Source organism: Octopus bimaculoides, chromosome 1, assembly GCF_046866305.1.
Source record: "Octopus bimaculoides isolate indiv1 chromosome 1, ASM4686630v1, whole genome shotgun sequence".
Classification (NCBI taxonomy): domain Eukaryota; kingdom Metazoa; phylum Mollusca; class Cephalopoda; order Octopoda; family Octopodidae; genus Octopus; species Octopus bimaculoides.
In genome coordinates this window covers 175,354,099-175,378,553 of record NC_142928.1, presented here as the reverse complement: position 1 = coordinate 175,378,553, position 24,455 = coordinate 175,354,099, and the positions used below count along the sequence as shown (strand labels likewise).

General features: G+C 38.1%; 2 protein-coding genes across 6 annotated transcripts in view; one reads left to right on the top strand and one right to left on the bottom strand.

Moving 5' to 3' along the window:
* Positions 1 to 1,721, bottom strand: part of LOC106867667 (coiled-coil alpha-helical rod protein 1) — a 68,534-nt gene extending 66,813 nt beyond the window's left edge. The window contains exon 1 of one of the 2 annotated variants that reach the window (XM_089366353.1): positions 1,273 to 1,721. In XM_089366353.1, the coding sequence (XP_089222479.1) occupies positions 1,273 to 1,291 (19 nt within the window). In that variant the 5' untranslated portion in view covers positions 1,292 to 1,721. Of the gene's footprint in view, positions 1 to 253; positions 839 to 1,272 lie in introns of those variants that run through there. The other variant, XM_089366389.1, reaches the window with a different exon arrangement.
* Positions 10 to 24,445, top strand: LOC106867653 (uncharacterized). 4 transcript variants are annotated; one of them, XM_089366434.1, is made up of 7 exons: positions 10 to 307; positions 2,784 to 2,807; positions 8,603 to 8,843; positions 10,753 to 10,883; positions 14,855 to 14,909; positions 21,338 to 21,374; positions 22,854 to 24,445. In XM_089366434.1, the coding sequence occupies exons 1-7, from the start codon at positions 272 to 274 to the stop codon at positions 22,969 to 22,971; spliced, it is 642 nt and encodes a 213-aa protein (XP_089222560.1). In that variant the 5' UTR covers positions 10 to 271; the 3' UTR covers positions 22,972 to 24,445. The 4 variants fall into 4 exon arrangements, with proteins under 4 accessions (XP_089222560.1, XP_014768071.1, XP_014768070.1 ...); XM_014912585.3 differs by lacking the exons at positions 10 to 307; positions 2,784 to 2,807 and adding an exon at positions 6,101 to 6,382; XM_014912584.3 differs by lacking the exons at positions 10 to 307; positions 2,784 to 2,807 and adding an exon at positions 6,102 to 6,401.
* The last annotated feature ends 10 nt before the right edge of the window (positions 24,446 to 24,455 follow it).

Genomic DNA, 24,455 nt, shown 5'->3' with positions numbered 1-24,455 from the left:
TTAAGAGCGTATAAGAGTACAAATAGAGCTCGTTCACCCTTAGAATTCCTAAATAGCAGGTAGTTTTCTTATGGTATACTACCAATTCTAGTCTTAGTTATTTTTTGTGTGTGAAAGTAAAAAGTAAGAGTCAAAAGGAAGAGTAAGTAGGGTTAGGCAGCTTTTTAATCGCTACAAATGTTTCGATACATACAGATCCTCGTATATACAGGATTTAAAAGTTAAGTTTAAATCAAATTATGCAACGATTTACCTGTATAAGAAGATTTATATGTATCTCCTCAGGCGATACTCAGTTGCTGTCTCCGTAAGTAAATTTTGATTTCCATGCTACATCCATGGCTTCTTTGAAAAGGATAAGCATATTAAAAGGGGGTCCGTGGGAAAATTCATTTAAATAAGAGGGTTGGGAACCACTGAAAAGGTTGAGAACCACTGGTATAGAACTTGGGCATTCACCCCCATCTATGGAACGTTCTTCGTCAAACGTTGTACTGAGAAAAAGCAAGAATTCGTTATTTGTCTGTTTTCCTCCTCAAAAAAAACTCCGTATATATTTCAGCGAGTACCTAATCCGTCGCTTGACCTGCTAGTAATAGCAACCAAATTTCGCTCAAACCACACCCTACCATTTTAAGAACGAGACAGTCAAAGGTGGAAAACTTTTCATCAGAGGTGTCTGCTCAATCCGGTCCGATCTAAAGCTTAATAACAACAATTCCGTATATATTTCTGCTTCAGAAACTTAAATTACTTTCTACTCCGCAGAGTTCGTCAGTCATTACTCTAAGTTATGTCCTGTGAATATGTAAGACTAATACAATGTAAATATGTTAAATAAGTATGATACATCTAACAATTTATTAAGTAAATTCATTCATAGCATTCTATTTATGTTTTGGACAGCGATTTGAAATGAATGGAACGGTAAGAATAAAAACAAAATAGCACACTTTTAACATAATCAAAATCATCCAATGAAAAGTAAAAATTAAAATAATAAAGGTAATTATTTGAATAAAGTAACCACTGATAAATCTTTTCAGTAAATACAGTATTTGCTTCAATTTGATTATTATGAAATTTACCGCCATCAGTTGCTAAGCGACAAATACAGCGTTCGATAATATTTTCTTTTCTTAATATCATGGCTTTAAATTAATAAAATTAAATACAATAATATGAAATAAGTTTACATTGTAAGTTTTCATTGTAAATAAGGATAGATAATCGTATATATACAAAGAAAATAGCATGAAACAGAAAACTGACCCTCTGAATGAACTGCCATTATTCATACGAAAACAACTAATGTCGTAAATAGAGGTGAAGGTTGAAATTTATTTTGCAATTTTTAGCAATAGACAAATTTATCAAACTATCTTATAATATTTCATGCTTTATTAAATGTTTATATCCCAAATATTTGTGTCTTAATTTACATTTTTTAACATAGGCGTGGCTGTGTGGTAAGAAGCTTGCTTCCCAACCACATAGTTCCGGGTTCAGTCCCACTGCGTGGCACTTGGGTCTGGAGCTTTCCACCGTAGCCTGCGTTACCCAACGTTTTATGAGTGGATTTGATAGATTAGAGACTGAAAGAAGCCCGTCGTGTATATATGTGTGTGTGTGTTTGTACTGCACAGCCGATGTTGATTCATTTACATCCCATAACGAAGCGGCTTGGCAAAAGAAAGAAAAAGGGGGGCAGTTTCGGATCAGGATTCCCGCATAAGCTGGATTTTCTCTGTTTGGACGGGGACTTTACCAATATTTTTTTTTCTTACTACGGCCTAAATGATAGAGGGAAGATTTTTATGAAAAAATTTTTTAAAATTTTTTTTTTTTTCGTATTGTATTTCGGCATGGTAATTTTTTTTTTTTTTTTTCTTTTTTTTGCCAAATAAACACACGCACTATATATTCGTTCTTCACTCGTTTATTGAACGAATATATAGTGCATATGTTTATTTTGCAAATAAATAAAATAACCGTCTCGAAATACAATGTTTCAACACACGACTTCACATCAGGAATCTTGCAACACAAATTCATAAACGTTTTTTTACATTTTTTCTTTTTGCAAACCCTTTTTTTAAAAAGTATGCAAAAGATAATTCATTTTAATAGCATACTTTTCTGTTAATAAATATTTTTTCTTACATACATGCGCGCGTCACGCACACGCACGCACTACCACTATCACCACACACACACCACCCATCCCCTATACACGGACTTAATGCGGGATGGGGGTTAAAAATTTAAGCTACAATTTTTTTTTGTGCGTGCTTAAATCCCAGTAATGGACTACTATTCCATAAAATGTGTTTATCAGAAGAAAATATTGAAAAACATCAATACAAAGAAGCAAGGAAGATACCAGGGACGTCGTAGGATATGCTAGAAATAACAGCTAAATTTCCCTTAAATCGACTTTTTCTCTGAAAATATTTTCAAAATTATTTTTTTTTTACTGAAGAGGTTCTTTTCCCCATCGTTTTCAAGTGCGTAGTGCCAAAAAAAATTGCCAAAATCGATCCGGGACGGGGTGAGGAGAGGTGAAAATCATATATTTTCAAAAACTTTTTTACATAAAAAGCAAACATTAACCAAAGCTTCCCCACGTCATTTCGAAGGCCGTGGTGAAAAGAAAATTGGAAACGTCCCCGTCAAAACGGAGAAAACTCAAGTGGGCGTCCTGTAATAAGTGTGTAAATGTGAGAGAAGAATGTTTTGAATAAAATCATAACTGATCCTCCTGTATTTTCTTTTACCCACAGCCAGAAACTTTTCAACACCCCCTCGTAAGTACTGTTGTCGATTAATTCGTCTAAACCCATCAAGGCGGTGTCCTAGGTCGCAGTCCTATGACTAAAGCGGATCTATTCCATAATAGTAATTGTTGTAAGAGGAAAATAGGTATCAAAATATCTTTTCAAGAAATATTTGGATGTTTTACTTTATATATTTTATATATCGTATAAATATATAAATATATATATTATAAACAAGTGGGCTTTCTTTTCAAGCGAGATAACTCTGCTGCCCTATATATCAACTAGCTCTGTATTGCGTTGTCCGACTACTAGTTACTTCGATCTCGGTGGGACAGTGGGATATATCTTGTTTTAGTCATTGGAATGCTGCCATACTGGGGCACTGCATTGAAGGATTTGGTTAATGTTTACTTTAACACCCGGCCACCAAATTAAATAACAAAACAAGTATAATAGGTGTAAAAAAAAATGTGTATTAAACGAATTTTAAAACAAAAATTTGTGCCAACGAACAGGAGGGTGGAGAGAGGACTTTCGGAAAATTCCCAAGATCCGATTTTCTCCCCTCCTAACTTTAAGGAAAATGAATATCTTTCAGAAGAATTTTATATAAATACTTTTCATAGACGTAGGAGTGGCTGTGTGGTAAGTAGCTTACTTACGAACCACATGGTTCCAGGTTCAGTCCCAATGCGTGATACTTTGGGCTAGTGTCTTCTACTGTAGTCTCGGGCCGACTAAAGCCTTGTGTGTGGATTTGGTAGACGGAAACTGAAAGAAGCCCGTCGTATACATGTATATATATATATATGTGTGTGTTTGTGTGTCTGTGTTTGTCCTTCCAACTTCGCTTGACAACCGATGCTGGTGTGTTTAGGTCCCCGTAACATGGCGGTTCGGCTAAGAGACCGATAGAATAAGAACTAGGCTTACATAGAATAAGTCCTGGGGTCGATTTGCTCGACTAAAGGCGGTGCTCCAGCATGGCCACAGTCAAATGACTGAAACAAGTAAAAGAGTAGAAAAGAGTAAACGGCATAGATTGCGATTATAAAGAAATTTGTGAGAGAAATTTTTCCGAGTGAAGGACTTTCGAAGAGAAAGAAATTCATAAATTATTTGGTTAATGTTAATATTATTAACCGGAAACGAAATCGAAAAAAAAAATAGTGCAACGGGTATAAAAAAATTTTTTAAAAGGTGTAGGAAACGAATATGAAAATAAAAATGCTCGGAAAGCAACAGGGAGGAGGGAGAAGCCTTCAGAAAATTCACAGGATCTGATGTTTTTCCATCATAACTTTTAGGAAAATGGGATTTTTTTAATGAAGTTTTAAATAAATACCTTTCAAGCGGTATAGATTACGATTATAAAGAAATTTGTGGGGAAAATCTTCGGAAAATTCACAAGATCCAAGTTTTCCCCTCGTAACTTTGAGGAAAATATAATCCATTTGAAATCACAAATTAGGCTTTTCCTCTGGATCTTGGATACTAAACATCCCTTTGAAGGGTTCGGGTCCTTCTACTATATATATATATATATATATATATATATATATATATACATATACTCACACACACACACACACACATACACACACACACACATAATATATGAAATCACTCACTCGCTCCATTTGACCTATGACATTGCTATGCCTTTGAAAGTTTAGCTACACAAAGTATATTACATGAAGGATATGTCTCTCTCTCCCTCTCTCCACACAAAATTGAAATGTATTAGTTTACCCGATTAAAATTTCAGCACGAATCTTATCTATAAAAGGCAGGGTGGACATTGGAATTAGACACTGAGGGAAAATGGCTGTAACTTTTTTATTTTTTAATTTTGGCGATTTTCGTTTCGATAATGTGTTCTATATGTCACGGTCATGCGATTCCTCCTAAAAAAAATTTTGGACCCCCCTTCCCTACACCCCCTTCCCTACACCCCCCTTCCCTACACCCCCCACCCTACACTTGATATGCTAGAAATAACAGCTAAACGCGGACAATCCAAATCTTGCATTGGTCCAGATGGACTATATGTAATCTGAACCTTTCCCCCCATTATTAATTTTTTTTTTTTACGGAATCCCTCGTTTTAGTCTATGGAGATTCCGATTCTGAAAAAAAATTGTTTGAAAAATTTCAATCCCCCCCCCCCTCACCAAGCAGGCTATTTTCATGCTAGAAATAACAGCCAAATCTGGTTAGGGTTAGGGTCAGGGTTAGGGTCACGGTTAGGGTTAGGGTTAGGTTTACCCGAACCCTAACTCAAAACCTAACCCTAACCCTAACCCTAACCCCGTTTGCCAAAGCGCATTTTTTCCTTCATATTTATTTACATATAGTCTATCTGGACCAATGCAAGATTTGGATTGTCCGCGTTTAGCTGTTATTTCTAGCATATCAAGTTTCGTGGTGGGGACTCCACATATGATCCTTTTTCTGTTTCAATATAAATGTAAGCCGTTCATTTTCACATCTAAGTTGCGAGAAGGCTATTCGGGATCTATTTTAAAACGGAGGCCACATTTTTCATTAATGTTTTACGTAGTGTTTTTGGTACCGAAAGACTTTCAAACTTCGTATACTTATCTATTTTGTGTTATAGAACAGAAAAATATTTTTGTATTCGAATTTATTTCATGTAAAAAATTGTCTTATTTCGATAATTTCAACCAATCACTGACAAGTATTCAGTTGTTTATATTTACTCCTTTGGCTGATTAAGCGATGTAAAGCGTATTTAATCTCCATACCTTCGTTTTATTTGCTTTTTTCATTTTAAATTTGCTTTAACCCTAACCCTAACCCTAGGGTTAGGGTTAGGGTTAGGGTTAGGGTTAATTGTTTCAGAATCGTTTGTTTATGTAGTCGGCACTTAATGTATATCGGCTGAATGGACGTCAGTGATTGGTTGAAATTACAGAAATACGACAACTTTCACATGGAATAACTTATGGATTTCTTTTTTTTTAAGAAGACTAAGAGAAAAAGATGTTTTATATGACACATTCTACCAGTGTTCCAAGTTTCAAAGTGTTTCGTTAATGAAAAATGTGGCCCCCGTTTTAAAAAAGATCCGCTATTCGTACGACCTGAACATGTAGAACACAATGTCAAAAATGAAAATCGCCACCACCCCCCTCCCGTGTGTGGGGGAGGGGACGGGTGGTCAAAAAATTTTTTTAGGGTGAATCGCATGACCGTGACATATAGAACACATTATCGAAAACGAAAATCGTCAAAATTAAAAAATAAAAAAGTTACAGCCATTTTCCCTCAGTGTCTAATTTCATTGTCCACCAAAGGCAGATTTTCTGTGTGTGTGTGTGTGTGTGTATGTTTAAAATTCATACATTTACACAATTCCAAATTTCTTGGATTAAAGAATCGGAATTGATGTTTAATCACACACACACGCACACGCACGCACGCACACACACACACACACATACACACACATGAAAACATACACATACCTACTCTAACACATAAATACGCGCGTGCACACACATTTAACTGCATTTTCACTCTGCTTGATAATAGTTTTGTTTCGCGACTGTGAAGACTTCAAAGTATTTAGTCAGCCAGTTGGTGAATATTATTTAAGTCATTATATTTTCTATTCCATTTCTTTCCATGTTTGCTTACAGTTTTAATGAAAATATTCCCCGTATAACATGGAATTTGAAGTGTTGATGTTTATTGATTAATCCTTTAGGTTTCTATTTCTCTTTCTTTTTAACTGTCTTTTGTTAAACTAATAGAGAAACATCAAGTTTGTTGGGAGAAAAGATTTCATGACTAACTGTCTAATTAAATGTATTTATTTTTCCGTCAACCAAGTCAGTGCTAGGACATGAAATTTGCTGAAGAAATATTAGAAAGAAACATTTGTAAACTCGACTCATTGTTAACGAAAACAAATAGAGTGAAAATAATGTAAAGTGAGGGAAATGATTGAGAAAATTTTTTGTTAGAGTCTACATATTGGTTGAATGGTAGAAGTACACCAATTTCAAAGAGAAGAAACCATTTCACTGAATCTTTTCAGAGGCAGGTTGCTTGGAAAAGATTTTCTTTTAAAAATGTTTAAAATAAACACTTGTGCCATTATGACTATAAACACTTTCTTCTGTTTATAGATTTAAAACATAAGTGTTACTTGAACTTAATTCTTCTGTCTAGGGGTTTAAAATAAAATATACAGGCATTATATCGATAAACACTTCTGTTTAAAAATTTCAAATAAAACATGTAGGTGTTTCTATGAACATTTATCTCTTTTAACTCTTTTACTCTTTTAATTGTTTCAGTCGTTTGACTGCGGCCATGCTGGAGCACCGCCTTTAGTCGAGCAAATCGACCCCAAGACTTATTATTTGTAAGCCTAGTACTTATTCTATCAGTCTTTTGCTGAGCAGCTAAGTTACGGGGACGTAAACACACCAGCATCGGTTGTCAAGCGATGTTGGGGGGGGACAAACACAGACACACACACACACACACACAGATATATATATATATATATATATATATATATATATATATATATATATATATATATATACGTTAGGCTTCTTTCAGTTTCTGTCTACCAAATCCACTCACAAGGCCTTGGTCGGCCCGAAAACCTTGTGAACATTTTTTTCCTTTTTCGCGCGCAAGTACTCCGCTTAATGAGGAACACTCCTGACAAGACTCAACAGACAATCAAATTGTGTGACCAGATGGCCTTACCCTCTGTCCCTGGGTTAGAGGTAGGTGCCTCATTTGGGACGCCAGAGTCTGCGACTCCTTTACATCCTCCCACATCCTGGATGCTGCAGTTCGTGGGAGGGTCACTGCTTTCGCAGCCGAACGAAAGAAAACCCTGAAGTATTGGGACCTGACTGAACTATCTCTTCCAGCCTGTGGCGTTTGAGATTTTCGGGGTAACAGGGCCACTAACAACGAAGTTCTTGTCAACGTTGGCAGCTCGCCTCACCGAGGTGTCAGGTGATGCCCTTGAGGGCGCTTGGCTTTCCCAACGCCTTAGCCTCGCCATCGAGCTAATACTGCAAGCGTGTTTGCTTGCTTCAGTAGGCTCCATTAAACCTTGTGGTGTCTGGCCAGTTGTTGTGATATAAATAAAAATTCCTCAAAAATCGTTTCAATATAGTTTTAACAGAAAGATTTGGAAGAATTAGATGAAAGTTCTCCGGTAATTTTCTTTCATATAAATAAATGTTTATGTTGATTTAAACATTTGCCAGCAAAATCTTATAAAATGACAATGTTCTAAAAGATGTACAAATGAAAATAAAAGTTTTTATCTTTAAAAAATTGTGTGACGGTCATGCTTTTCACTGACAAAATTGTCGACTATCGTGGAGATGTCATTTGGCCCAAACCAAATTATACATTACGAGAAAAAAGTTGATAATATTTAACAAAATAAATTGCAGATGTGACGCATCATTTTTCCTCGTCTGCAAATACCTCTCTATAGGACTTTTCTTTCGCTGTCGAAAGTCGGATCTGCAAACAGAAAGAAAATAACAAAAATATGATTATCATGTTGAATTATTTGCCATTGGTATTACCTTGCTAATTAATTATGTCTGCAAAATGATCATTGCTAAAAATGAAGATGTATATATTCTCTGCATTATTTTGCCTTTACTTTTTATGTGCTTTTTTGGTGGACAAGGGGGAGTGATTTTTTTTTTAGATTCACATTTTGCAGCTGCGTTATTTTGATTGTATTTGGTTTTCAAACACCATAATAATGTTAACGTGGTTTTCAAATGCTGCTTTTCGTCTTTTAGAAAAAATTTGAAGAAGCCATGTATGATGACCAATCAGATTTCATCCAGTCTGTATATCATGAAGTCTCTTCATCTTCAATTTATAATCATCTAGAGACCCCTCACTCGAATTTTCACGGTGCCTTTTCATTCTCAGAAGCTGGTATTTGTGAAGGTTCTGTTGACACTCCTTATTTTCCTCATGCACCGTCACATTTGGAACCTGAAGGAGATGAGACAGATAAGCTTCTTCATAATTTTGGTGAGATTTCGTTTCAAATATATTTTAACAGCTTTACGAACTCAAACGAATATAAATAAACTGTTTTAATGATAATAGTAACCGGTAAGAATATAGTACTAGTTAAATATATGTCGTTGTACAGTTGAGTTTTGTTTCTTTCTATTCCAGAGAGTATAAAATAATGGTCATTTGTCCTCCAAGCAATCGCAGCCAAATGTCCTTCAAATTACACCTAACCATTTTAGATAAGGGAAAGGCATATTGGATAATGTGGTTATAGATAACCTTAAACGGAAAGAATGCCTTTCTTTATGAGTTTGCTCATATGATGATAATGTTTATAATATTCATGGCACTAAAATTCCATCATCAATAGAATTTCAAACATCAGAACTTGAATAAGTAGAGAAAGATGATGAAGGCCACAACAATGTTGGTTAAGACAGAAAATAAATCTATTTAATATTTTAGCTTTAATAAGCCATTTATGCAAAATGGAAAAAATAATTGCTGTAAAAAAATGCTGAAATAGTTCTGAAGTGAAGCTAGAATAATTCATCCAATAAAAATAATTGGTTGATCTTGATCAGAATTTCTGACCATGAGTGTTCAATTGTTCTGAACTACCAGGCTCACTGAATTAGCATATAAGTGCTTGAGTATTCCATAGACATGAACCCTTAACTTAATTCTTAGATGAAATCAGTGTGACACTGTGTGATAAGACTGGACCTTTAAATTACAGTGACAAACCATCTGATGAGCTTCTACAGTGCAAGAGTTTGAGTCAACAAAAAAGTGTTTGTAGCACCTGAGATGTAACTTTCATCAGAGTATAGAAAGGGTTAGGTAGGAAGTCAATATAATGTAATTCATACATTGAGTACACGTAGGGGATATTGGAATCTCTGGAAGACTAACAGGGATCCTGAACTTTGGATACAACAGATGCTCTATAGTAGTTGTAACTTCAATAGCTGTGAACTGAAAACTATTTCATGAATACTTGAATATCTCATTAGAAGTAGTATTTCTGTTTTTTAGATGATATAAATACTTAGGGAAGCAGATATAGGCAAAAGAAAGAGTATCTGAGATGTGTGATAATGTATGGAAGTAAAACAAGAGCTGCAGCAACTGAAGAGAAATAAATGGAGTATGGTCCTTTGGATATACAACAGATTTATGAGAAAGATAGATTACAAGATGGTTGAGGAAGGGGTTTTGAAATCAGATACATTTAGTAATGTCTAATTTAATGAGAATGAAGCATATTGGATGAAACGTTACTGCAAGTAGATGGGGAAATGTATCTGTGGGGAAGACAGACAAAGAAAGATGTGAGATGAATGATTAGATTAATCTACATGAGATGATGCATGATCAAAAGGAAAGAAGCATTGCAATATTACAGATTTATCAAACCCAAGCATGGAGAACGATGAATATTGGTTTCAAATTTTGGCACAAGGCCAGCAATTTTGGGGGAAGTGATAAGTCAATTACATCATCCCCAGTATTCAAATGGTACTTATTTTATTGACCCTGTGTTATGTCTCAAGCTACTGCTATCTAGCACCTTCGGATGATCGCTACTCAACCACTACACAACTGCTACTCAACTCTCCTACCACAGCCAGACTACCTCTATTTATATGTCTTGGGAGATCCTACTTCTTCGCCTGGGGGCGTTGACACAACATCCTGAAAAGATAAAAGGCAAAGTCGACCTCAGTGGAATTTGAAATGAGAATGTAAAGAAGGATGAAATACCACTAAGCATTTTACCCAGCATTTAGATTCTGCCAGCTCACAACCTTAAGAGAATTATGAATATTAAAATAATGTTTATATTGCTGTTGATGATTAACATATTGACTTGAAAGTAAAACATACTTTTTCTCTCATGTGAAATATTTTGTTTCAGGTAAATATTTTAATGAAAAACTCAACAAAGAAGTTAACACTCTCTATAGATCGCTTTCACTAATGGTTAATGAACAGAAAATTCATGTGAAACAAATCATAAATGCAGCAATAAACTATGACTTTAAGCAGGTATTACACCTACATTCATTATTTTTAACAGATTCATTTTTCTTGTTAAATTAGCAATCAAGGATTTAACTCCTTAAAAATATATCAGACTTCAGGTATACCTGATATGTTGTAATAATAACTTTGCGTATAAGATAAGAAAAACTTAAAATTTCATAAAGGGCTCTTACAATAAATGTTGACTCCACAAAAAAGTATTTTTATTAAAGCATGGTCAGTATGTGCATATTGGGGCATGAGTTAAAAGTAAATTATAATGTGTGTATGCATGATAACATAAATATATATATAAAAGCTATTTTGAGTGTACAGTTACCTCATAAAAGGGATGTTAACATCCAAGCTTCACCAGTTTAATCTTATATATCGATCTAAAAGTTCAAGAGTCCAGTATAGCTTAATAGTATTGGTGTTTATTGTTTAAATAGGTACCAGTTAAGTATATTATGGAGTTTGATGATTATTACGCTTTGATATATAGGTATATTTCAATATAATATAGGGAGAAAATGGAGAGTTACAATTTATAAAATTTGATTTGTTTACATATTGTCATAATTCTCTAACCTACAATTTGTTTCAATCAATTACAAATTAATAAATTAAAAATTAAAAATTGCATCTTGAAATATCGAGTTAACTATTTCCTCTGGGTGAGAATTAGACACACATAAAAATCACATCATAAATGAATGCACAAATAAATTTAACGTGTGCACACAGACACACACACACACAAATAGATAGAAACAAAAGCCATAAATATATAATGTTTTTTTTTTTAAATATTAACATGTACACACAAGCATTATTGTCATGATGAGTTTGTCGATCATCACCCACTCGTTTATGGTGTGATTTTTATATGTGTCTAATTCTCACCCTGAGGAAGTATTTAACTTGATATTTCAAGATGCAATTTTTAATTTATTAATTTGTAATTGGTTGAGTTAAGTATGGAAACAAACTGTGGGTTACAGAGAATTTTGACAATATGTAAATAAATAAAATTTTATCTGTTGAAACTCTCCATTTTCTCCTTATATTATATATACATATATATATATATATATATCATCATCATCATCATTTAACGTCCGCTTTCCATGCTAGCATGGGTTGGACGATTTAACTGAGGACTGGCAAGCCAGAAGGCTGCACCAGGCTCCAATTTGATCTGGCAGAGTTTCTACAGCTGGATGCCCTTCCTAATGCCAACCACTCCGAGAGTGTAGTGGATGCTTTTACGTGCCACCGGCACGAGGGTCAGTCACAGAGGACTGGCAACGGCCATGCTTAAAAGGTGTTTTTTACATGCCACCTGCACGGGAGCCAGTCCAGCAGTACTGGCAACGACCTCGCTCAAATGATTTTCTAACGTGCCACTAGCACAAGTGCTAGAAGGCAACACTGGTAACGATTACGATCTAATGGTGCTATTTATGGCCGCTAGCACAGAAGCTAGACATATATATATATATATATATATATATATATATATATATATATATATATATATATATATATATATATATATACACATACATACACACACACACACCACATACAATAAAATGATTTTGTAGCTGTTAATTTCATTGGCTATTAACACAATATATACTCATATAATCCTTGTTAGTATGATTCTGATTAAAAGCAACATCAGAGGGATTACAGTTCTATATTTACATTGAATCTCAGAATGGAGGCACGTAAACAAAATGCTGATAGTTTATCCATTATTTATTCAGCAACTCAGAAGTATAATCTTTGATTTAGGAATGTTTTTCAGATTCGGTTGTCTGTCTACTGTTAGTACTCAAGAAAATCTTGAAATTGTGGAACAATTAGTTTGGGTACAACTTTATCAAAAGTGTTTTGATGGGTTTTTTTAAGTAATATTTCTATATGCTGAATCTAAATAAGTAATCAGATTTTTCTTATCAGGCTTAGTTTTCTTGTGACTGTTAATTTATTATTATTATTATTATTATTATTATTATTATTTATTTTTTTATTTAGCATAATAACCTATTTTGGCGAGAGAAAGTTCTGAAAAAGCTGCCAGGATAAATTTTATCAGAGAGGGCAAGTGCAGGTTGCAGCATATTCAGACACGAACTTCATGTCTGTATTTTGAGCAGCTCCAAGTCAGTCTGCTTGCAAATAGCACAGCATTAACAGCTAGTGTGTGTATTGCTCCTTGTTGATTCTACACTAGAGCTGTGTTCACATAGATGCTTTGCCATGCATCAGAACTGTCAGAATCCTCCTAATTCCTTCAGTTATATATTTGGTGATTTAACTTCAAAACCCTAGAAACATACGTTTATGAATTTATTTTGCAAGATTCCTGATGTGAAATCGTGTGTTGAAACAGATAAGGTTATATTTCGGAATGGTAATTTTTTTTCCTTGCCAAATAAACACACGTATTATATATTCGTTTTTCGTATGTGTATTTCGTGTGCAAGATTCTTGATGTGGATACGTGTGTTGAAAGAAATACAATTAAACCTTAGGAGAGGCATTATGCTGGTAATAAACACACGCACTGGTTCAGTCCTTTATTAATTTATATAGTTTTTTGTTAAATTATTTCATTGCACTCTTGCAATCTCTTCAGTAACTTGTCTCTCCACTTCCATTTATGTATATATTCGTTGTTCACTCATTTATTATTGTTCTTATTTTATCTTAAGATAAAATAAAAACAATAATAAATGAGTGAAGAACAAATGTATTAATGCATGCGTTTATTTGGCAAGGAAAAAATGACCGTCCTGAAATAGAACAATATCTCAGAAACATAATTTTACATTGTTAGTAAAATAATGCTTTGAACTTTATTTCAGATATAAAATGGGTGATCAGAAGAGTTGGGTCCCTTAACATTTGTTGTGTGACTTTTGTAAGACTACTAACAGGGTGGCTAAATGGCTCATGCCATGTTATGTGTTATTCCAATGATTTGGAGGGAAACTAACACTCACACAACACGATGTTATTTCTACCTTGCAATTATAAACAGAATCATTTCAAAGCAAAGAGCTTAATTAAATACCCAGCCTACAGTGGGAGCCATTCCCTACAGTACACAACTTCCAGTACCAAATTCTCCTGAGTATAAGGGATCAAACAAAGCCAGTGGCATATATCACAAGGGAAAAGATTAAAGCCTTTCTGTTCCAACATTCCAGACCACCTGTTCCTCCCAGTGGACTGCATTTACAAGGAGAAAGGCCAGATTTTAAATGACAATGATGATGATAATGACAACAGTCTGAACCTTTTGGTTCAAATTTAGTTGAATGGAATCTACTATAATGTGATATTAAAATTTGTGCTTTCTGCAGCTGCCAGAGGAATTCAAAGAATGGTTCTCCTGTGAAGATGGATTTCTACTGTGTAAAGATGTTAATTCAGTCAGGCAGCTCTTGCTCATGAGAATAATGTAGATGAGTGGTGGTTGCTTATTCATTCCTAAAAAGTCAGCTATAAGTGGAATGTCAACAGGGATCTGATGCTCATTACACATTTGATGGGGCTGCAGCTTCCTACATCTACAGCATTTAATGCTCATGTGCTGGATGGTTTTACCAGAGCTGGAGAGCTGCACCAGGCTCCAGTCTGATCTGGCATGGTTTCTACAGCTGGAGCCCTTCCTAATGTCAACCACTTAAGAGTGTGCTGGATGCTTTTATGTGGCACTTGCACAGGACTCTTGCAGGGCAATCATTGAAAGAGATTCAGATAATTTCACTATACTCTCTTTATAAGAAGTAGTCTATATTAGAAGTTTATTATTATACAACCATAAGCCTAACATAGCAAAGTAATGAATTTGAAATGTTTCATAATGGACTAGGAAATTGTAAAAACAATTGATGTAAATTTTTCTAAACAAAATATGAACATTATATTTCATACGAGATAAGAATCCTAACAGAATTTTTTTCTATTTGTTTCAGCAATCAGTATCTGGAATAACTCAGCCTACAGCTGAAGATGCTAGTTTTCTCCCATGTAAGTTATCCCAAACCATTTATCATCATGAAATAATTGATAAATATAGTTTTTTTTCTAATTTATTCAATACCTTTATTTCATTAAATATTAAATTGTCTTTTAATCTTTCCTACAAACATTTAAATATATTTCAAATGACAGGTTATTTTAGTGCTGATATCATCATCATCATCGTTTAACGTCCGCTTTCCATGCTAGCATGGGTTGGACGACTTGACTGAGGACTGGTGAAACCGGATGGCAACACCAGGCTCCAATCTAATTTGGCAGAGTTTCTACAGCTGGATGCCCTTCCTAACGCCAACCACTCAGAGAGTGTAGTGGGTGCTTTTACGTGTCACCCGCATGAAGGCCAGTCAGGCGGTACTGGCAACGGCCACGCTCGAAATGGTGTCTTTTATGTGCCACCCGCACAAACGCCAGTCCAGGGACACTGGCAACGATCTCGCTCGAAAACCCTATGAAGGCCAGTCAGGCGGCACTGGCAACGGTCACGCTCAAAATGGTGCATCTTATGTGCCACCCGCACAAGAGCCAGTCCAGGGGCACTGGCAACGATCTCACTTGGCTTGCCGGGTCTTCTCACGCACAGCACATATATATCGCCGTCGTCGTTTAACGCCCGCCCTCCATACCAGCATGGGCCGGACGATTTGACTGAGGACTGGTGAAACCAGATGGCTACACCAGGCTCCAATCTGATCTGGCAGTGTCTCCACAGCTGGATGCCCCCCCCCCCCCGCCAACGCCAACCACTCAGAGAGTGCAGTGGGTGCCCTCACGTGTCACCCGCACGAAGGCCAGCCAGGCGGCACCGGCAACGGCCACGCCCACCCCGCTCGAGAAACCTCATGTGTCACCCGCACAAGAGCCAGTCCAGGGGCACCAGCAACGATCTCACTCGAAGAAATTTCATGTGTCACCAGCCGTAAATGAATGGTGAAACCGCGAATGGCTCAGGAACCGGACCTAATCCTCGGGACCGTATTCCTCACCGCGAGGAGAGTGGATAACTGTGGCAATTCTAGAGCTAATACATGCAACCGAAGCCGTGATCGCAGGTCGCACCCGAGCGTCGGGCCGAAAAACGGCTTCCGGCAGCGGTCGCCTCCGCGCGCCGGCGCCGGTCGTTTCGGCCCGCACGGTTCCTCCGAGGGTGCTCTTCGCCGAGTGTCCGAGGCGGCCGGTACGTTCACTGTAAAAAAATTAGAGTGCTCAGAGCGAGCCCCGCCGGCTTGCATACGAAAAGCATGGAATGATGGAAAATGGCCTCGTCCGCGCGTCATCCGTCGGTCTCCGTTCACGACGAGGCAAGCACGTTTTCCTCGATCAAGAGCGAAAGTCGGAGGTTCGAAGACGATCAGATACCGTCGTAGTTCCGACCGTAAACGATGCCGACTGGCGCTCCGCCGGCGTTCACTTCGATGACCCGGCGGGGAGCCTGCGCGGGAAACCATAGTCGGTTCTGGGGGGAGTATGGTTGCAAAACAGAAACTTAAAGGAATTGACGGAAGGGCACCACCAGGAGTGGAGCCTGCGGCTTAATTTGACTCAACACGGGAAAACTCACCCGGTCCAGACACCGGTAGGATTGACAGATCGATAGTTCTTTCTCGATTTGGTGGGTGGTGGTGAATGGCCGTTCTTAGTTGGTGGAGCGATCCGTCTGGTTGATTCCGATAACGAACGAGACTCCGGCCTGCTAACTAGCGCGTCGATTAGTGCTTTTCCGGTAGCGAGGCGGCGCTGAAGCCGTCGTCGGTAGCTCCGTGCGCGGCCCGGGCTTGCCGTTGCTGCCGCTCTCCTTTGCGTGCGGCCGCGTCCGGCAACTGCCTTCGTAGCCTTTCGCGCTCCGCTCGCGGGGTGTGCGGGTTGGGGGGCGGTTCGCACGTGGCGGCGGTGGTGCCAGGCTGCCTCTGAGCGATAAAGGCTGAACACCTCTAAGCCAGAACGGTAGCCGGACCCGAGTTGTTTTCCAAAAGCGTCTCAACCTCAAGGCGCATGCCTTAGCTCGGCGTTCGCCGTCCGCCCGTCGCCCGTCTGCGGCAGTGGAAAAGCAGTCGGTCTTTTTGTCCGGCCGCTCGCGAAGTCGTCGCCAACGTCCCCCCCCCCCAAACGACTTGTTCGAAGAGATCGAGACGAAAAGGATCACTTGCATACGACTCGACTTGCCGTTCGGAGTGATGTGCTTAGTAGAGCAGCTACCACACTGTGATCTATTGAGTCTCTTCTCGCGAACGACACGATCCGCCCTTTCGAGGCGGGAGGTCAGGCGGGACTCTCGTCGCCGTGGCTGCCGCCGCCACCACCGCATATCCTCTCCTTTATTGCGAGACGAGAGAAACGGCGAACCGATGGAGAGCGAGACCGAGAGGAAGCGCGGCTTAGTGGTTGGTCGGAGAAAACGAAAGAAGGACGTAAAGGAAAAATAGCGATCGAGCGGACGGCAACGGCAGGGCTAGGGACGACAACGAAGACAAACGGAAGAAAGGTAACGAAGATACGAGAGCGCTCGGCGCCGCCGCCGCTGGGGGCGGGTAGAAGTAGTAGAAAAGAACGCTGCTACGTGCGAGACCGGTGTCAGGGCGTGTGTCATCGTCCCATTTCAGTAGAAGCAGATTTTCTCGTTGCTTTCTACTTTGAAGAGACGCGCAGCAATCCGACAAACCGGGAACCGATGGCATCGAGCGAGACCGTGTGCCGGTCGCCACCGCGTACCCGTGGAGCCGATCGAAAGCGACCGAATTGAGAGCGACGACTAGGCAGCGGAAAGACGGTCGGCCGGCGTAGTTCTGCTGGCGAAGCGCAGGTGCGATCGAAAGCGCTGTCGGCCGAGGCGGACGAGAAAGAAGAAGCAGCAGGCCGAGCGAGTCGTGGCGGCAGCAGCGAGAAGGAAGCCACCGAGCGATTGGGAGCAAGCAAAGAGAATGCGGATGCCTCGGCGGCGGATTGCGGACGCCTCTGCGGCGGATTGCGGACGCCTCGGCGGCTGATTGCGGACGCCTCGGTGGCGGATTGCGGACGCCTCGGCGGCGGATTGCCGGCGCGATGGAAAGGCCGACGTGTCAGCTGCGATACGAACTACGCGGCCGGTACCTTACCCGTGACGGGGTCCGATTCGCGAGTTTGTGGGTCGGAACCGGCGGAATAGTCACGCTCTAAGTGAGCCTCACACCCCAAGGGGGTCCAGACTAGTATGTAGGGTAGTCGTCGATCGGACGGTCGTTCCCTATGACTCGCACCCCCAACCGCAGCCGATTGAAAGGCAGACGGCCGGCTGGCCGGTCGCCGCCGCGTACCCGCAGAGCCGATCGAAAGCGGCCGAATTGAGAGCGACGCCTCAGCAGCGGACTGCCACCGCCAGCACGATGGAAAGGCCGACATGTCGGCTGCGATACGAGCCACGCGGCCGGTACCGTACCCGTGAGTTTGCGATCGAAAGTGCTGTCGGCCAGGAGTGTGTGTGTTACACGGCGGCCTAGGCGGACGAGAAAGAAGAAGCAGCAGCGAGTTGTGGCGGCAGCAGCGAGTCGTGGCGGCAGCAGCGAGAAGGAAGCCACCGAGCGATTGGGAGCGAGCAAAGAGAATGCGGACTGCTGCCACCGAACCGCCGGTGCGATGGAAAGGCCGACGTGTCGGCTGCGATACGAGCCACGCGGCCGCTACCGTACCCGTGACGGGGTCCGATTCGCGAGTTTGCGGGTTGGGCCCGGGAGAATAGTCACGCTCTAGGTGACCCTCACACCCCAAGGGGGTCCAGACTACTATGTAGGGTAGTCGTTGATCGGATGGGTTCGCCGACTGGAAGGAATGCTTTAGCCTCTCATTTATTCCGACGGTCGGAGCCGCGTAACCTGCCACGCGATCGACTCTACACGGCCGGCGCGTCCTCGATTCTTCCGCCGACCACCCGCCCGCCTCGTAGTGAGCTCCCTCGCCCTCGCTGACGCCGTCGTTCCGCGCCCCGCGCCGCGTCAGATTCGCTCGCTCACCCTACAACAACCCCACACAAGAGCCAGCTCAGGGGCACCGGCAACGATCTCGCTCGAAGAAATTTCATGTGTCACCAGCACAAGAGCCAGTCCAGGGGCACTGGCAACGATTTAAAAAATTCACATTTTACTTTAATTTCCATTTCAATGGAGAATTTTGGTATTCAGTTGTTTTACTTGTATATCAAAAGTTTTGTAGTCATTTTCACACTAAGTCTTAGATGTGATGATTTCTTGAAATAAAATATATAAAAAAAAAACATTGTGATATCAGACACAGTACTTCAGGATGATGAAGAGACCAGAGAACATGTGATTTTCTGATATTCATATCTTTGTCAAATAGAGATGTATATATATATATATATATATATATATATATATATATATATATATATATGTACACAAACATTGATATTCTATAGCTTCAATTGTCAAAAGGATTTTATACTAAAAGAACTAAATAGCAATTTTCTATTAGTTAAATCATTTAGTTTAATCATAAAGACATGTTTCTATATGTTAAGCACCTGGGCAATACCAGGTGCCTCGGCTAATATATATGATGATGATACATTTGATACTGGTATGACTGTGTGGCTAAGAGGTTTCAGTTCCTAGTTATAACTCCCTTCACAGCACTTGGACATATGTCTTCTACTCAAACCAATACACCTTGTGCAATTTGGTAGATGGGAGCTGCATAAATCTGTGTGTGTGTGTGTGTGTGTGTGTTTATGTTTACACTGGTTTGAAAACCAATGTTGTTTGTCTCCTTATGTCCTGTAAATATAGTGATTCAACAAACAGAGTTTGATAAAATATTTACCAAACTGAAATGTGTACTGGAGTTGATATAATCACCTAAACTCTTGAAGGTATTGCATCAGCATGGCAGCAATCTAATAACTGAAATCTGTTAAAGAATGTGTATATCTTTCACCAAAATATATCAGTTAGAAAATCTAGTGCTTTTGAATATAAATATCCTGTGTAATGTGGTGAGGTATTTATTCCACATGGAATTGCACAAGTAATACCATGTCATTCTTGCTGTGAGAAGTGTAATAAACCTGTGCTTGGCCTATTTCACCAAACCCAATATAAAATATATTAAAAAATTATCAACATGATCAGGAAATAAATAATGCATGAGAAACTGATAAGATTATTTGGTAAATCCTTGCGCAGTTTCCCTCCAAGTAGAAGCTGCAAGCTGCTCCACCAGTCATATGTAGATGTGATATACCTTGACATTGTAAAGACTTCCAATGAAGTTAGTCATTGGACATGTTGCAAACATTGTCATTTCGGCATTGTTGGAAAACTAGGACAGTGTTATTTGACATCTTAATGAATAGAAGTGAAGTTGTTGTCGATAATGATATCCTTTCAAAAGTCAACAAATTTGAGTAGAATAATTCATGAAACTGTGTTGGTGTCATTACTGTTTGCAACAACGCACTTTATTATCACAGCTATTCTCACTAGCTGTGCTGATAATAATAAAATATCAAAAGCATTCAAGAATATCGATGACTGCAATAATTTATGGAAGGACTTTAATATCCTAAACTGGTGGATTGATTAAAATAACATTAAATTTTAGAATATTTCAAGCATTTTACTATCTATCCTCTAACATAAACAGGATACATAAAAATAGGAGTGATCGCAGTTATAAAGTCAGTCTGTGTGATATCTGAGACTTTTAAAGAGTAATGACACGTCCTTTTATATTTTACTTTAAATATGAGGATCACTTAAGTCCTTGTGTAATCATAATAATTTAAGACATAACTTATCAGATAATGAGATGAAGGAATTAAATGTAACATAATCAGTAATTATTGAAGTTGTTAGAAAGTAGATTTAAGAACAGCCATGGCAACCTTTTGGGGGGGGGGAGCATAGCTCATCAAGTGGGCCACGCTACTAAAAATCTTCAAGGCAATTTTTCATTATGTATGCCATTCAAAGAGTCCCACAGGTGACAGTTTGCCCATGGCAGATTTAGAACTTCATTCATCTAAGCCTAACATCCTCACATACAAATGGGAGATGAGATGTTGCTGTGAAGGGTAAGTTATGGACTGAGGTAGAAAATAGTGAGTTCTGGTTAAATAGTGAAAGAAAGCATGGCATATTCAAAGTAACAAGGCTTAGTTATACCACAGTACATTGTACTTTTCTTTTCTTCTGCTTTTGCTCTCACAAAAGGATTTTCGTAATTCTAAAGAATATGGAATTAGCAAATGAATTTGAAAACTATAGAATACACTAAACCAATAACATGGATCCTTTATCAGGGAAAAATAAGATAAAAATTACATTGAATCAATCAATTTTGAAATTAAACATTCTTTTTTTTAATTGTCTGAATTAAAAATTTATTGATGTTTATTCTTTGTTTTTGTTGTTTCTTTTAATAAGCTGAGGGAAGTGATTTACTCCAAGAGTTCGAATGCAGGTAGAAGTGCTTTTATATATATTCCTTTTTTCATTCACTCAAGTATTTATTCATCATATTTTCATCTCAGTCAAAAACAAAAAAAAAGCATCAAGTTTAATGATCCTAATCATATTAAATACTTCTTGTATTTTGTTGTTAAATCAGAACCAGGTTAGACGCATTACTGTGTAATCATGATCTCTTCTTCTTAAGTTCAAATGTCTAGATTACATTGATAATCACAGAGCTTCGATGCTGTCAGTTACAAATAGTAACAAAGACTATTACAAACATTGGCATTTTTTAACACTCCTCCTTCCCACTATATTTATTCCTTTGTTTTCTCACTTGCCTATTAAATCCATTAAAATGGTTTTGTTATAATTTATGAAGCATTGTGTAGTGGTGTTTTTTTAAACAGGATTCTCAGTTAAAATACTACTGCAAACATTTCTGTTAGATTACTCAGTGAGAAAGTGTGAAGTCCAACGTTTTGAATAGAAGTGTTAGGATTAACAGAAAATCTTGCCTCTCACGATATAGAAACATTTCTCATGGTACCAGCAGACAAAATGGAAAAGACATTGTCCTAGAGAATAGCAAGGGAGATGCACTCTGACTCATGGAGTTTGAACTTGCAGTGAGCAAGGATATGGTCTAGGGGCCAAGAACACCAGAGGTCTCAACTGCCACAGGTTCAACTATAAACCTGTCAAAGAGTGGCTGATACCTTGACAGTTTTTTTGGGTCTTTTTCTCAGCCTGATGAGCAGCAGAGCCTGGGTTGGTAGTTGACAATACCAAGTTGCTGAAGCATGTAGCATCCCAGATGAGGGGCCTAAAACTAGGGAACAGGAAAATTGTCATACCGTCCGGCCTTCTATCATCCCCTCAGTTGAGCTCCGCTGGCTCAAGCTAGGAAGGGAAAACTGTGGCATCTAGGCCATGCTTTATGATCTTAAGGGCAGCGTGGCATGGAAGGTGGCCAGTACTATGTTGGCATCACAGTGGGTGGAGGCCAAGCATTGTGGTCATTGATTTCAAGATATATATATTTTACACTAGGTATTCTCAACCATTTTTTATCTACGGACCCCCTTTGATTACTATCTTATTTTGTTGGACCCCCATAGCCATTCATTATTTTAAAATTATTTCTATAGAAACTTCTTTCAAAATTCTTATTTTGTTTTCCACACATTAACTTGTGTAGGTTGAACTATGTGAATTGTTAGAGAAAGAAACCTAGCTGTTTCTTGCAATACACACCAATACATACATCTAATGCAAAACTTTTTCAGAGGCCCTTAAAATATTTTTGTGGATCCCCAATTAGCTATTTTGTTTTGTGGACCCCCAAAAATCTTATATGGACCACTGCTCTACACTCATAACAACAATAATTCATTATATAAAAAAAAAAAGTAACTTGAATAAAACCATTTTATATAAAATGAATTATCAATCCCACCTTTTTTTGCTGTATTATTCTTTTCAGTAATTCTCTTGAAAGAGAGCCTGAAGTTCAAGCATCTAAAGAGAGATATATAATCCAGCTTTTAACGCTATCATCAATGATCTCACTTCACTTAAATGAAAAAACAGAAAAGATTTGATATATTTTTTAAATGGTTATTATTCAATTATTTTTGTGTTATTGTTGTAGTTGATAATTATATAAAGATTTTGAAATGTTTTCTTTTTTAAATTAATATTTTTGAGTTAAAATAGAATACTAATGTTAGAAATAATGGTAGTATTATTTTATTAAAACATTTTGAGCTTTATAGACATTTTACTTAGAACATCTATTTAAACACTGATTGTGAAGCTTCTAGTTCTTTTGAAACTCACTTCTTATTTCATCTCCTATACCCTGAAATTTAAATCCTGTTGAATGGGGTTTATGAGTTGATATTTCTGGAAAGGCTTAGGGATTATCTATTTTGTTAATCAACAGAAGTAAAGTGCAATGATTTTGAGACCATAAATAATGAACTTGAGAGTCCTAACAGTAAACTTGGATACAAGTTATATTTAATGGTTAAGATCCACAAAAGTTGAATCACTGACTTTGTTACAAAGTACAGTTAAATAAGAGAAATACAGAGGAGGTATTTTATGTAATATGTGCAGAACAGGTATAAACTTGTTTTGAGCGAAGTAATAGTAAACTAATTTCAATGGTGCATTGACTGATCTTTCAAATCAAATAGCCATGCTATATCCTAACATTACAGACTATAGTAATAGTAATAGTTTAGTTGAAACTATAGGTTGTTTCTCTTACTTAGCTGTGAGATTAAGGAGATGAACTACTGATGACATAACCATAAGTTTAGATCTTACTATAGTCATTGTATTGTGCCCTGTTTGCCTGACTGGGCAAAAAACTGGTTTCCATTCATACTTCATGATTGAGTGGTTAGAAATAAAAAGGGCATCATCAAGCTGTAAAAACAAATGCACCAACAACTTAACAATTTTAGTATAGGAACTTTGGGAAAATGGATGCAAAAAGTAAAGAAAAAATAGAAGACTGCTTAGTTAATGACAATGATGGCAGGAAAAGTTACTGTTCTTGTTATCAATATGAATGATTTGTGCTTTGTCAAAAGTAGGTTTAAGCTAATACATATGTGATACAGTAAAATAGTAAAACAATTAAGACTTTGCCTTTCATCCTTTCAGGGTCGATAAATTAAGTACCAGTTGCATACTGAGGTTGATCTAATCAACTAGCTCCCTCCCCAAAAATTTCAGGACTTGTGCCTAGAGTAGAAAAGAATATTTATGTCCATATCTTCTGTCTAATCAAAGAGAAATGTGTGGATGTGTGTTAAGGTGTGAAATGCTGAGAAAAATTCGGCTGATGATAAAACTAAAATACTTATTACACACAAATTTGTGTTTAACAAAGTAAATAACTACAGACAGAAATGCCACTTTAGACTTACAAAGAAAACATGAAATAGCTAAATTAAAATATGAAACTATCAACTGTTGTAATAATAAACATGACTAAAGGCTAAACTTTTAACCAACCTTTGTATGTCTTTAATAATAAAACTTTAAGCATTTTAAATATAAGTTTCATTAT

Coding starts and splice junctions, on each gene's coding strand:
- LOC106867653 (XM_089366434.1), top strand. CDS start 272: ATGTATCTCCTCAGGCGATACTCAGTTGCTGTCTCC. Junction 308..2,783: donor GATACTCAGTTGCTGTCTCC/GTAAGTAAATTT, acceptor TTTTACCCACAG/CCAGAAACTTTTCAACACCC. Junction 14,910..21,337: donor AGATGCTAGTTTTCTCCCAT/GTAAGTTATCCC, acceptor TCTTTTAATAAG/CTGAGGGAAGTGATTTACTC.